General features: G+C 38.7%; 1 protein-coding gene across 2 annotated transcripts in view; it reads left to right on the top strand.

Moving 5' to 3' along the window:
- Fam13a (family with sequence similarity 13 member A) overlaps positions 1-13,192 on the top strand; it is a 91,772-nt gene that overhangs the window by 13,240 nt on the left and 65,340 nt on the right. For both annotated transcript variants that reach the window (XM_021190462.2, XM_029534931.1), the window contains exon 2: positions 4,787-4,828. In XM_021190462.2, coding sequence (XP_021046121.1) covers positions 4,787-4,828 — 42 coding nt within the window. The remainder of the gene's footprint in view (positions 1-4,786; positions 4,829-13,192) is intronic.

Genomic DNA, 13,192 nt, shown 5'->3' with positions numbered 1-13,192 from the left:
GCTGCTATGAACATAGTGGAGCATGTGTCCTTATTACCAGTTGGAAGATCTTCTGGGTATATGCCCAGAAGAGGTATTGTTCTTAGATGTGGACTTTTGAGGTCTGTGCTAAACATTCTCCCCATAGCAGCTGTTTTAAGAAACTATACACCCTAAGCATCTCCTTATGTTACATGAATAGCAAAAAAAGAAAAAGAGAAAAAAGAAACAATAACAACAACAATGAAAAAAACAAATGAATTCCAAACTGTCCAAACTGTTAGAGCTTGTCACTGCACAGCCTCACAGCCCAGCTCCCCTCTTCATCCACACACCACACATGGCGTGGCGTATGTGCTTGTTTTTCAAACTTAAAAGTGAATCAGAATTCTAAGTTTAGAATCCAGGCAAAGGATTATACTTAATTTAGAACTTAAGTGAAGTCATTCAATGTCTTTGGACATAACTAAGACTGTCAGAAAATGAACATCAGTCAGGAATTTATCCTCAGGTAGTTTGGGGCCAAGGACAAAACAATGTATTTGTTTTAACAACTGTATAGAAATAAAGACCTTTAGAATGTTTCCCATTCTGAACCATAAATTTTGTGGAACAGTTCATTTTCTTGGTGCTGTTAAAAAGCACTGTCCTTGGTGGTTTTTGACTTAGAGTGACTTCCAAAGTCATGATAGTTAATTATTCTTCAAAGTTAACTGATTTGATTAATTTAAAATCTGTGATTTATTTGTTTCAAATGCACAACTTTATCAAAAATTATATAACTATGCCTCAGGCAAGAGCACTTCTAAAGAGCAAAAAGGAAGAAATGTGTCCATAATTGAATCAATTTGAGTTATTTACCCTCATTTTCTTTTCATATTTTGTTTTTCCATACATGGATTGCATTCTGATATATACTAATTATCCATAAAATGTAACGCAAAGTCTACTTCATTTTATTTTAATTTCTTTTTAGAACACTTAAAAACTGACACACTTAAAGTGACAGCATTATGATTTGTAGTTTCTGACTTCATGCCTCATTGATGAATTTACTTTGTGCCAACATAGCCTAAAACAATGTTAGCTTATGATCTAAACTTGTGTTACCATCATGAGACATTCTTGGACTGGCATGACGGCCCACACCTTTAATGCCAGTTCCAGGCAGACATTCAAACATCCTAACCACATCCCTGGCCCACGATAAGCTATTTTGATAATTAAAATCAGTTAGAAGACAAGGACCAAAACAGGGTGGGGTATAAAAATAAATTGTACTCAGCACTAGCCAGTTATTGATAGAGTAATATTGGGGTGTGTTTGAGAACAGCATGGTTTTTCCTCAAAGGCTAGGATCCAAGAAATCAGAATGACCACCTAAGTGGTTCAAGGCCAATAGCTTTCAGGTTCTTATCTAGAGACTTCAAAGAATGAACTTTGAGAACCATTGAGGGTAAGTTTTAGAAAGAAGTTTTTATAGATTCATAGTAGGAACTTTAGAAAGTGAATGCCGAGCTCCTGTAAGCAGGAAGGGTCTCTGAGCATAGGATACCATTAAGCTGCTAGTTTTGGGGACATTTTTAAAGAATCTATGGTAGGCACTGGACTGAACCATAGGGAGAGAATGAGCTGGTCAGTTTGGATGGCCCAGCCATCAGGTATCCAGTGCTTCTGCCCAGTTCTCAATCACATTCTTACATACAGCTTCCAGCCAAGAGATAACGACAACACGGAGCCAAGAACTAACATCTTCAGCCCCCACCAAGGACAGTCTGCACTGCCGCTTTGGGGTCGCTTCCCTACCTGTTCAGTCTTCTGCACTCACTGTTGCCTGGATGAGATATGCCCCTACTTTGAGCATACTTTTCTGGATAAATGAGGGCAAGTAAAGTGAGAATCTCTATGAGGCTTCAAAGGCAATAAGTAATTCATTGCATTTGTGTGGGAGTTATGTACAGAGAGAAAAAGGAGGAAGAGGAGGAGGAAGAGGAAGAAGAGGAGGAGGAGGGGGAGGAGGGGAGAAGGAGCAGGAGGAGGAGGAAGAGGAAGAAGAAGAGGAGGAGGGGGAGGGGGAGGAGAAGGAAGAGGAGGAAAAGAAGACTGCCTCTTGTTTGCTACAAAGTAGTGTAGCACTCACCTAACAACAAAGACATTAGTGGAAGGCACAGGAAGACAACTTTGTTCAGAGTCCTGTACTATCTGGCAACATGGCCCAGACAGCTATGTGCTTAAAACCAAATGTGGCTCAAAACCAAATTATAAGCTTAGTTAAAATTGAGTTTTTCTGTGATTGATATTTTAATTCCAATTCTTTATTCCTATGGAAACTTTGTAGATAACAGTGTCATAAAATATTGCTTGCAAACTTTTAGCACTTAAAAACAAACAAATATGACTGACTTAATGCCCACAAAAGTACAATATGCTAAGCATGCCAATTCACTGTAAGTTATTTTATGTTAGTGTTAACAGCTCTCACTTCAAAACGCAAGGCAATATTCCTCTCCTGTGACATGAAATCATTGCAGGTTTATACTGGTAGCTTTCTTAGCACAATGTTGGCCATAATATCTCATTGATATAGAGTCCTTGATTAGAGGACAAGTCCAATTGTTTTGTCAAGTGTATTCTAGGAATACTTAAACATGCAAATTTCTTGTGAGGTTAGCTTAAAGTGGTTGCTCCCTACAAAATCATTGCTTCAGATAACTTCATCCCAGCCAACCTGAATATTTATTTCTCAGAAGTGGTCACCTCTAACTCTTAAATGTTCCAGCTGAACGGTACCAGCTTTACCCCCAGCTCATCCTCATTAGTCTGCAATGAAGTGATGCATCACCCTTCATATGGGAAGAATTAGCATAGCTAATTTATGCCTGTGTATATGAGTGCATGTGCACAGAAAACACAAAGATGCTATGAACAGTAGGTATTATTGACAACATGGGCAAGAGAACATCCAAACAAGATTAAAATTGCAAACCAAAAATCATAGGAGATTGAAAAATACTGTGTCAAATTGTACATGCCCAAGTCTAGCTAGAATGTAACAATTTTCAATTCTTAGGACAATGTGTGTGTTTGAGTTTGTGTGTGTGTGTGTGTGTGAGAGAGAGAGAGAGAAACAGACAGACAGACAGACAGTGTATGTGTGTGTCTCTGTGTATATGTTTTTGTGTGTGAGAGAGAGAACGAACAGAGAGAGGGACAAGTGTGTATGTGAGAGATTTTATCACTGAAGTAAGATCTTGTTTACTTCCAGTTTAATATTGCCACTTGAATCCAACATCTCCATTTTCATGAATTATGCTAAAGAAATGGAGTTAGCAGGAGAAACTCCTTTGTGCTTTTATAATTAAAGATAGTTCACCAGAATAAAAGCATGCTAAAGAAAATGTTAGCATGTATTTTACATTTAAAGTTAAATGCCTTTATATTAAGCTTCCTATTATTTCCATCTTGAGGGACTTGGACTGTTGGAACTTTGTCCTCTCCTGTTATCCATATCAGATTATACTTGTGGATCTGAGTCCCACCTCACCATAGCCACTGGGGAGGCAAACCGGGGAGCCAAGTGCTGAGCTCCAGGGTAGAAAAATGCAGGCTGAGATGTGAGGAAGCTGGAGTTGGTATTCCCTGGCTTCTGGGCTCCCAGCCACTGCTCTGGAACGAAATGTTGGGGGTCCACAGGCCCTCTATGAGGCCGGGTCCGGGTGCTCTCAAACTCCTGGACATTCATGCTCCACTGAGTCTTGAGGAGTTGAGAGCAGAGTCAGAGACCCGAGCCCAGGGCTGGGGGAGGGAATGGCAGCTCTAGCTTTGCTCATCAGTGAAGGTCCTTAGCTTTGTGACTGTTAAAGGCTGGGAGCGCAGATGGCCCTTCTATGGGAGATTTCTACAGCAGCTCTGTAGGCAAAGGCCTGCTCCATGATCCCCATGGCAGTTTTCAATGAAAGAAACAGTCCCTGGTTCCAAACTCTTTATTGACCATTCATTGTAGAAAATGGATGCTTACCATACTAACTTCTCAGGGTGGACTGGAGATTAAATACCTTTTGCTGGGAGGAATGTCCCCGAAGGGAAGCTTATTGGCTAAACCCTCAGGGCCTCTAGGTACTTCGTTAGCATTAGCATTAAAAACTCTGTTATGGGACCAGAGTTGCTTATGTGTGAAGTGTGACACATGGTCCAGGCCAGGAATTTGGCAGGGAGCAGGGAGATGCCTACCATCTCAGGTGTGCAACCACAAGTTTCTGGGGTCTGAACCCGCTCTACCCACCAAGCTTCCTGGAATGGTTTACTCTGCCGCAATACTTAGTAGAGCAACCCCAGAAGAACAAATACCATGAGATTTGCCTCAGAGGAATGTGTTTTTCTCTTCCAGGAAATCACTCTCGTAAGTATCCCGCACTAAACAGAAGTATTTCATCATTTATCTTACTTTTACAATTAACTTTGCAAGAATAATTGTCTGCCGTCATTTGTAAAGGGTTGTGTGTCATATGAGTATCTAGCTAGACTTGCTGGAAAATATAGTAAAAAGCTGCTTCTGGAAGTGTGGTGTAAATTACTTTAGTGTTAGTAAACTGACAAAGAACCATCTTATCGGAGAATACATCTGATGACCTATCTTCTTTGAAGGCGTCATTGATGCCGGTTAGATCCTCGGGAGAGTGTTTTGTTAACTTGAATCTAATGTAAGATCAGCAGTAATATGCCACAAGTTGTGACAGGTAGAACAGAGTTTAGTAAAATATAGATGTTGTATTAATAGAAATATTAATTCACATGTTTTTCCTTTTAGCTCACAGGAAGATGAAAGACCTTTATCACCTTTCTACCTGAGGTATTTATTAATTGATTGATTGTGTCTTATTTTGATCTGCTATAAAACACGGAATTGAGTTAAGATTCCCTTGGGTTTGTTTGTCCATTTTACTTATTTTCCTTTCCTTTTCCTTTCTTCTTTTGTCTTTTGTTTTTTGAGACAGCCTTGTAAGTCTTAGGCTTACTGTGCAGCTGAAGATAACCTTGAACTTTTGATCTTCCTGCTTTTATCTCTCGAGTTCCTAGATTACAAGCGTACGGCATCACATTTGGTTTTATGTGGTGCTTGAGGAATTATTTTTTATATTTATTACAATTGAAAGACTAAACTACGATTTTTATTTTAAATTCAGAGTTTAATTCTCAGTAGTGCCTGATGCTAAAGTAGGAACCTAAATTTTTAAACCTAGCCAGGCATGAAACGCTGTTTGTATACACAAGGCCCTAGGCTCAGCCTCAGCACCACAGTCACAAATACAGAGATCGTGTGTGTGTGTGTGTGTGTGTGTGTGTGTGTGTGTGTGTGTGTGTGTGTACAGTCCCCACCACCCTGAAAAAGCCTTGTTTGCTCATTTTCTGGATAATAGTGGATAATAAGCTAAGTAGTCTATAAGCTTCTGGAACTCAGGATTGTTTATTAGCATTTACAAGTCCAGAATAACAACTATTAGTAGCTGCAGGTCAAATTAACAGAATTTAGGACAGAAGTTAGGTGATGTCACCAGTGACTGGGCACCTGCCATGTCCTTAGGATGTTTTATATTTTCTGTTTGAGCTACCTGACTAAAATCTAGTACCAAGTCTTCCTTATTGCATTTCTGACCTAAATATCCTCCCACTTCAAAGGCCTCTAAAATATGCTAGAACAGTGATTCTCAACATTCCTAATGCTGTGACTCTTTAATACAGTTCTCCACGTTATGGTAACCCCCAACCATAAAATTATTTTATGGTTACTTCATAACTTTTTCTTAATTTTTCTACTGTTATGAATAATGTATAATGTATATATTTATGAATATATAATGAATAATGTAAATATCCTGATATACAGGATATCTGATAGATGTTCCCTGTGAAAGGGTCATTTGACCACAAAGGGGTTACAAACCATAAATTGAGAACCACTGTGATAGAGTATCATACAGCCACACAAACTAAAAATGCTGTCCATTTTACTCTTGCCTTAATTTTAAAGTCTACATTTTAAAGACACACACAACATAGGGTTTTTTATTTACTTATTATTTATTTACTTAAACTAAATTTTTGCAGTCATCACAAAGTTAGACTTACTTCAATCACTGATAGTTTAGACGTGTGTCACAGAATGCCAGGTACAGCTGAGTGACTAATGTCCCCAGTGTTCAGCTCTTCAACACACTGTGTAGCAGGTTTCAGGCTGAGATAGCCTATCAGTCTGGTGTGGTGGTGGTTGTTGTTGTTGTTGTTGTTGTTGTTGTTTTGTTGTTGTTGTTACTATTTTGTTTTTAAATCCTGGTTTCGTCCAAACTAAATCTGCACATTCTGATCATGGTTAATCTCAGCAGTACAGTCACTGTGGACATATTAGGGTGGCATCCCAGAGTCACTACGGACTCTGTGCAAACATAGGTGGTAATATCAAAGCGATTACTGCCTAGTAAGGGAAATTAAGCTTCACAGAGCTCAGGACTGAATCACTAGGCCATGCCATCTACTGAAAGCCTTTCTCTGACTGTCTTAATTTTTTAACTCTGAGTGAGAACAATTTGTGTTTTAAGTAGTATTTGATGATAATTTTATGTTTACTATATTTAAGGTAAATGGCAAAAATAGGCCTAAGTCTTCAAAGATATATACCAGTGTTTACAGTATAAAGTTTTAATTTTTCTCTCATTATCTGAACTATAATATGTCTTTAATACTGTCTGTAATAAGAAATTCTAGGTTGGTAGACTGAAGGTAAAATAAAGGGGCTGGGGAGATAGCTCAATCATTAAGAGCACTGGCTGCTCTTCCAGAGGACCTGAGTCTGATGCCAGAGTCTGCGTGGTAGTTCCCAACAGTCTGTACTCTTAATTTCAAGGAATCAGATACCTCCTTCTGGCTTCCCAGGGGACCAGGCACAGGACAGAAACACATCTATGTGCAGGCAAAACATCCACACACACATACTATGAAAATAAATTTAAAGTAGAAAATTTTAGAAAGAAAGTAAATGAGAGTAAAAGACAGTTCATAGTGTATTTACTGGACTTTGAGTGTAGGCTACCTCCTCTATTCAATATTAAGATCATAAACACTAAAATGTGAAAACAGGAATAAAGAAAGACTATGCAGAGGGATGGCTCAGCAGTTAAGAGCCCTTTCTGCTCTTCCAGGGGACCTAAGTTCATTTCCCATCCCTCACATCAAGGGGTTCACAACCTCCTGCAACTCCCTCACCAGGGGTTCGAATGCCTTCTCACCTTCTCGGACACACACAAACACACCATGACATTACACACATATACACATAAATAAACAAATAATACAAACACATCTTCAAGTAAGAGTACTCCTACAAGACTACATTCACAGTAGAGAAGGAAGACGTAGGAGCAGCTGCTGTTTTCAGAGAATGAAAGTTCAAAGTAAGTGGAGCTGTTGTTTCATGGAAGCAAAAACAGTAATTATTTAACCTGTAATTAAAATTCCAAAAGTGTTTTTTTTTTCCCCTGAGTAACATTATATGATTGTCCCAAAAAATGATATAAGAATTGGTTTGGCACAAGTTTATTTTAACTTTGTTTTACTTTTTCACTTGATAGGAAACTGAGGAGATGCTAGCCTACCCCATAATTACATGCATGGCTAGTTTGAAGTAGACTTTGCTGCTGTTCTAGCATAAAGAGTTTAAGTAGGAGAAAGAAAGGTGATTGCCAGTTATTATTCATCTCTGCTGGGTATTCTTAGCTAGAAATAAGACGTAACTGCTGAAGAACAGCTTGTAAGTTAGTGTATTTTTTTGTGTTATGTCTAGCAAGATATGCTTAGCTGTTTTCAATATATTTTCGTGTATCTGCAACTTCCATTTTTGCTATCATTTTATTACTCAGAATCTTTTGCTTCAATCCCCAAAACAGAACTATTACAAGACTCATAAATTCCTCACTGATTCTTTTAAAGGTGGTTTTAAAATTATACTCATTTCTTTATATTCAAAATAGTACTTTATGGATTGATAGTTGCAACCTGCTACTTTCCAAAATACTAATTTTGAGTACTGAATGCTAGATACTATATGTCGATGGTGTGGGTTCACTAGATTTTTCTTAAGGGAATAACAGACACAACTAACAGATAAGATATACCTTCTGAGATAGGTACACGGCACAAGCAGCTCCATCTATAAGGATCCAGGCAAAGTGGTTAGGGATGAACAACTGTCTAACTGTTAGTTAGATTGATTCTGGAAGATCAGCATAAAGTGGAAGAGAAAATAGTAACTGGTTGCAGTCTGGGAGGGGTCAGCCTTCATCAAAAATGAAATGGATCAGTACAGATGGAAGATAGAGCAAAGCAGTCCTCTGTTCTCAAAGGCAAAGGAGCAGAAGGTCCATATAGGCAGGTCACACAGATAGGAACCTAGTCACTGGTGCTCATCTGGGGAGGTAAGAATGTGGAGGGAGGGCCTGCAAGGAGGCTGCTGGGTACCAGTGGAGGCATTAGAGCCCAGGTTTAGATGGAGGAGAGGGTTGGGTACAGGGACAAAGAACCAATAAGGGCCCCCATTCCTCACTTTGCTTCACCATCATGAGGTAGAGTTTCTTCTTCTGTGACTTGCTGTTCTCCTCATAGTCAGGCTGTGCCCTGTATTTCTCTCTTGGGCATTTCATTTGCTTCAGATGTTTCTGCAATAAAGCAGGACTGCTAGCACCCTGGGTCTTAGTAAATACCTTCTGTGGTAACAGTTCACTCTCCACTACAGTCCCTCTTCAGCCTGCCCTAAGTCAACAGAGAGCCAGGTGTCTTTCTTTGAAGGGAAAGGAAACAATAGCTATAGAGCAACACCTGCTATGACCATGTGTCAAGTTTACTGCAGTTACAGTAGCTCAGATAATACATGTCATTGTTCCCCAGATTGCTCCCTTGGGATTAACCAGCCCTGCTGAAACAATTAGGGGAACAGAGGGTGAAGGGGAACTTCGGTAAGGCTGAAGCAAAACAAACACATGCCTCTGCAAGTTACACAGGAACAGGAACATTCTTGGCAAGTAGTCCATACTCTGTTCTCTTTCAGATTCTAGGCTGGAAGCCAAAAACAGGAACCCCCAACTCCATTGATCAGATTCACATCAAAGCAGCTTGCCCTTGATGTTCTCCCATGCCCCTCTGCCTGTTGCTGTCTACCTTCTTCCTCCTGGCATCCGGTCAGATCTGGCTGGGATCTTTGACTAGTTTATGTTTCCATTTGTCTGAGTTCTCACTGTCTACAAACCTGGCTTTGGGCTTCTAGGACTGATTTCCACCGGAACCAAAGCTCTCTGCCTTCACTTTCATCTTCCCCATGCTCAACCCCCACCCACCTTCAGGCCCCAGGTGCCTATCCAACAGATTTTACGCTTGAGTTCCACACAAATTCCTGGACAGCCTGTGTGGCCTGTGCTTCATCTAAGTCTGAGCTGTTTGCTTCAGGGTCTGCCAAGCTGTAGCCAGTCTTATTGAGCTGATTCCAGCCACATGGCTTCTCAGGCTTGCACCTGATAGGCAAACTCAACCTGTCTTCTAGCAAGGGTCCAGTTCTTCCTAGTTTCCTAGTTCAAACTAAAGCTAAATTTATATCTGCAAGTATGGACTTGTTTAAGTGAGGGTCAGGGTTTTATACGCCTTTTAATTGTCCTGAAAGACTTTTGATAGATTTCGTTTCCAGTTAGTTGTTTGGGATACAAGATCATTTCTAAGGATTTTGCCCATTTTTAATTGGTGGAGCCTTAAACCTATCATCTATGTAAAATTTATTTGAGGCTAGATATGTTGCTCGATGAGAAAACGTGCAAAGCCCTGGGTTTGATTTTCTGTACCACAAACTGGGAGATATCTGGAAATTATGTCATATTATTCCTATCTTTGTATGTAGGTAACTTTAAAAACATCTGTAGACAGCTTTTTTTTATGGCAGAGGGAAATACCTTCTTAAACAATTTATGCTATAATTTATAGGTTTGTGGTGTTTTTGTTATATTTTTCTAATTTTAAATTTTGATTGTTATTAGTTTGATTTTTGTCTTTGAAAGATATGTTTTCTAAAACTCCTCATTATCAGCCAGGTATGGTGGTACACACCTTTAATCCCAGCACTCAAGAGCCAAAAAGCAAGGTAATATCTGTGAGTTCCAGACCAGCCTGTTCTACACACCAAGTTTCAGTGCAGTCAGAGCTACATAGTGAGACCTGTTTAAAAACAAACAAACAAGTTGATTATCATGGAATGATTTACAGAAATGTATACCCCAGATATTTTATTAATGGCTAGGTTTGCTATAGGCTGTCAGAGTGAACAAACAAGCTGTTTATTTAGTATATATTTCATTTTTTAGCCAGATGAGAAATTAGATAAGTGTTTGGACAATTTCAAGCACAAATAATTACTTTTTTTTTCCTTCCTCTTCTTGACTGGAATAGTCTAAGATGAAAGGAAACTATGGAGTAGAGTGCTCTGTGTATATGTGTGTGTATGGGTGTATGGGTGTGTAATGCAAATAACATATCCTTCAATAGTCAAATCAATTTTAATTATTTTTGATGTTTTATAAGATACATATAAGTTGAAGTTTGCCATTTCCATCATCTTAAATGTACAGTTCAGTGATTTCTTTAAATGCATTCTGTTGTTAGACACCTGTCACTGCCATCCGTTACTAGAAACCCTTCAGAACTTATAAGACTAGATGATAGCCAATTGTCCATTAACTCCTCATCACTTCCCTCTCAAGCCCAGCCCCTGGTAGCCATCATTCTGCCTTTGCCTTATATCTATGATGCTGTAGGCACCTCACCCAAGTAGAGCCGAGCAGAATTTATCCTTTTGTGACTATTACATTTCCTTTAGCACAATATGCTCAAGGTTCATCCTCTCTTTGGCATGTGTCAGAAGCCCATTGTTTTTGAAGGCAGGTCCCAAGGAGTGAACTCAGATTATCAGACTTGGTAGTAAATGCCTTTACCAGTTGTGCAAACTCACTGGCTCAAGTTGTTTCCGTCTTTGGCTATTGTAAACAATACAGCTTGTGAGCATGGGTATACAAATTGCAAGCTCAAACACCTGCTTTTAGTTCTAATGCATACAGAATTGTTGGATTTATTTTTGAGAATTCCCATACTGTTTTGCATATTAGCAGCACCAATTTCCATTTCCAATAATCACAAATTAGAGTTTCAATTTTTTCCATCTTCACCAACAATCATTACTTTCTGTTTCTTATACTATCCATTCCTATAGATGTGAAATATGTAGGAATCTTTGAATATTGCTTCTTGCTGACTAAGAATCCAAATGTTAATTGAAGGCCAGCCTGGTCTCCAGAGGTAGTTCCCATGACAACCAAGGCTACACAAAGACACACTGTCTCAAAAAACAAAACCAAAAAGTCAAAAGAATCGGAATCTTATGTAGGATTGGATGTCTATTTTTGAAATGTATCATAACAGGTTTTCATATGCAAGCCTAGCTATAGAGCAAATTATCAGTATGATGACCAACAATGAGAAACGGATACTATTCACGAGTTTTTGAGAGATTTCATCCTGCATCCCTGATAAAGGAGCATCATTGCTCAGACTTTTTATATAGTAAGAGGTAACTATAGAATCTGGGCTCAATTCTCTTAATGTTAATGAAAGCATTAGGCTTGTGTTCAGTCTTTATTGACAAAGACAGATCATATAAAATGTTAGTGCTTTTCTCCCTTGGCTCTTCTTTAGCATGATAAAGCAAAGGAGTGTAAAAACTGATTCTTTTATACCAGTCGTGCCTAAATCTCTTACCATTTTGTTCTTCTGCTCCATGACTTCATATTGGCTTCTCCCTGCAGGAGCTTCTGACTGGAATACAATCTGAAAACTTGTAGTTAAACAGGTGACTGGCTACCTTCACTGATATAATTACCCCCAACTTCCTTCTTAAATTCCAAGGATGTTAGAACAGCAGTAAACTTAGAGCTAGTGCTTCAAAGAAAGCCAGGGTGTCAAAGACTGCCCATTTGTGTGCTCCTTGAAGTCTTTATGTTACATCTTCTGGTCAAATAGACAAAGCCAGGAAAAAAAAAAAAAAAGGCCATTTGGGAGAGGGTTGAATTAGATTCTTTCTATTATCTGCTTCATTGACCAGAAAAACAAGTGCCATTCCCCAAATGGAGCTGAGACTTGAATCATCAGAAAAGAGTTGTGTGTTCTTTTTCACCTCTCTCCCCACTGGCTTCTTAATTTCACTATCTATTCAGAGACTAGAATACTTAGAATACAAAACAATAGAAAGGAGAGAGGATATCCCTGGGACATTAGCTACTTAACCAAAGCATTTGGGAAAAAAAAGACCTTAAGAACAGGGGGATTATGAAATTCAGTGTGCATTTCAAAGTATATATTGCATAAAAACAAACTAACTTTGTGTACGGTTCTTCAGTTTACTTCTTATATTCAAGCAAGCATCACATCTGCCCAAGAAAGCTTAGCGCATGTCCCTAGGGTAGACTCATGCATGCAGTGGCTATAATCAGCAAGAACATTTGCCCACAACTACTTGGACAATGTCATAAACTAAGAACAAATCTACTCACCCAGTTTATTTGATAATGACTTATTGATCCATTGTTGCCTGTAAAGAATGGTTTAACACTAAGAAATGATTTGGGATTTACAGAACGAAATAATGCATTAAAGGTAAAGATAATCCTTTCTGAATTTTTCATATAAAAACAACTTTTTACGAGTCAGAGGAAAACTTGAAAAGCAATATTGTTATTCTCAAAAAATTCTCAAAGATCTGACTAACCTGTTTGAAAATGTTAGTAAGACTCTGTTGGAAACAACATGTTTAGATGTGAAATAAAAGCAAAAGATGTATAAGAAGTACACTAGCATTAAAACCACTTTAGTCAGTTAATTAAATTGGCATTAGATGTGCATTAAAAAACCGTGAGAAGCAGGAGACCGCAGATACTTTTAGTAAATCAAGTATAAGACGTGATCCAGCAGATACCCTGATTCTCTGACTCTTACAGTTTTTCTACCCTTCTTCCAAAATTTTCCCTGAGCCTTAGATATGATTGCATCATAAATATATGAACTAGAACTGGGCATCTCATGGTCACTTTTTCTTGGCATTTTGATGACATGTGGATCTCCCTAAGAGTCTCCATTT

The sequence above is a fragment of the Mus pahari genome, chromosome 2 (assembly GCF_900095145.1).
Source record: "Mus pahari chromosome 2, PAHARI_EIJ_v1.1, whole genome shotgun sequence".
In the NCBI taxonomy this organism is placed as follows: Eukaryota; Metazoa; Chordata; class Mammalia; order Rodentia; family Muridae; genus Mus; species Mus pahari.
The sequence above is the reverse complement of the archived record's forward strand: the minus strand, read 5'-3'. Positions and strand labels throughout refer to the sequence as shown.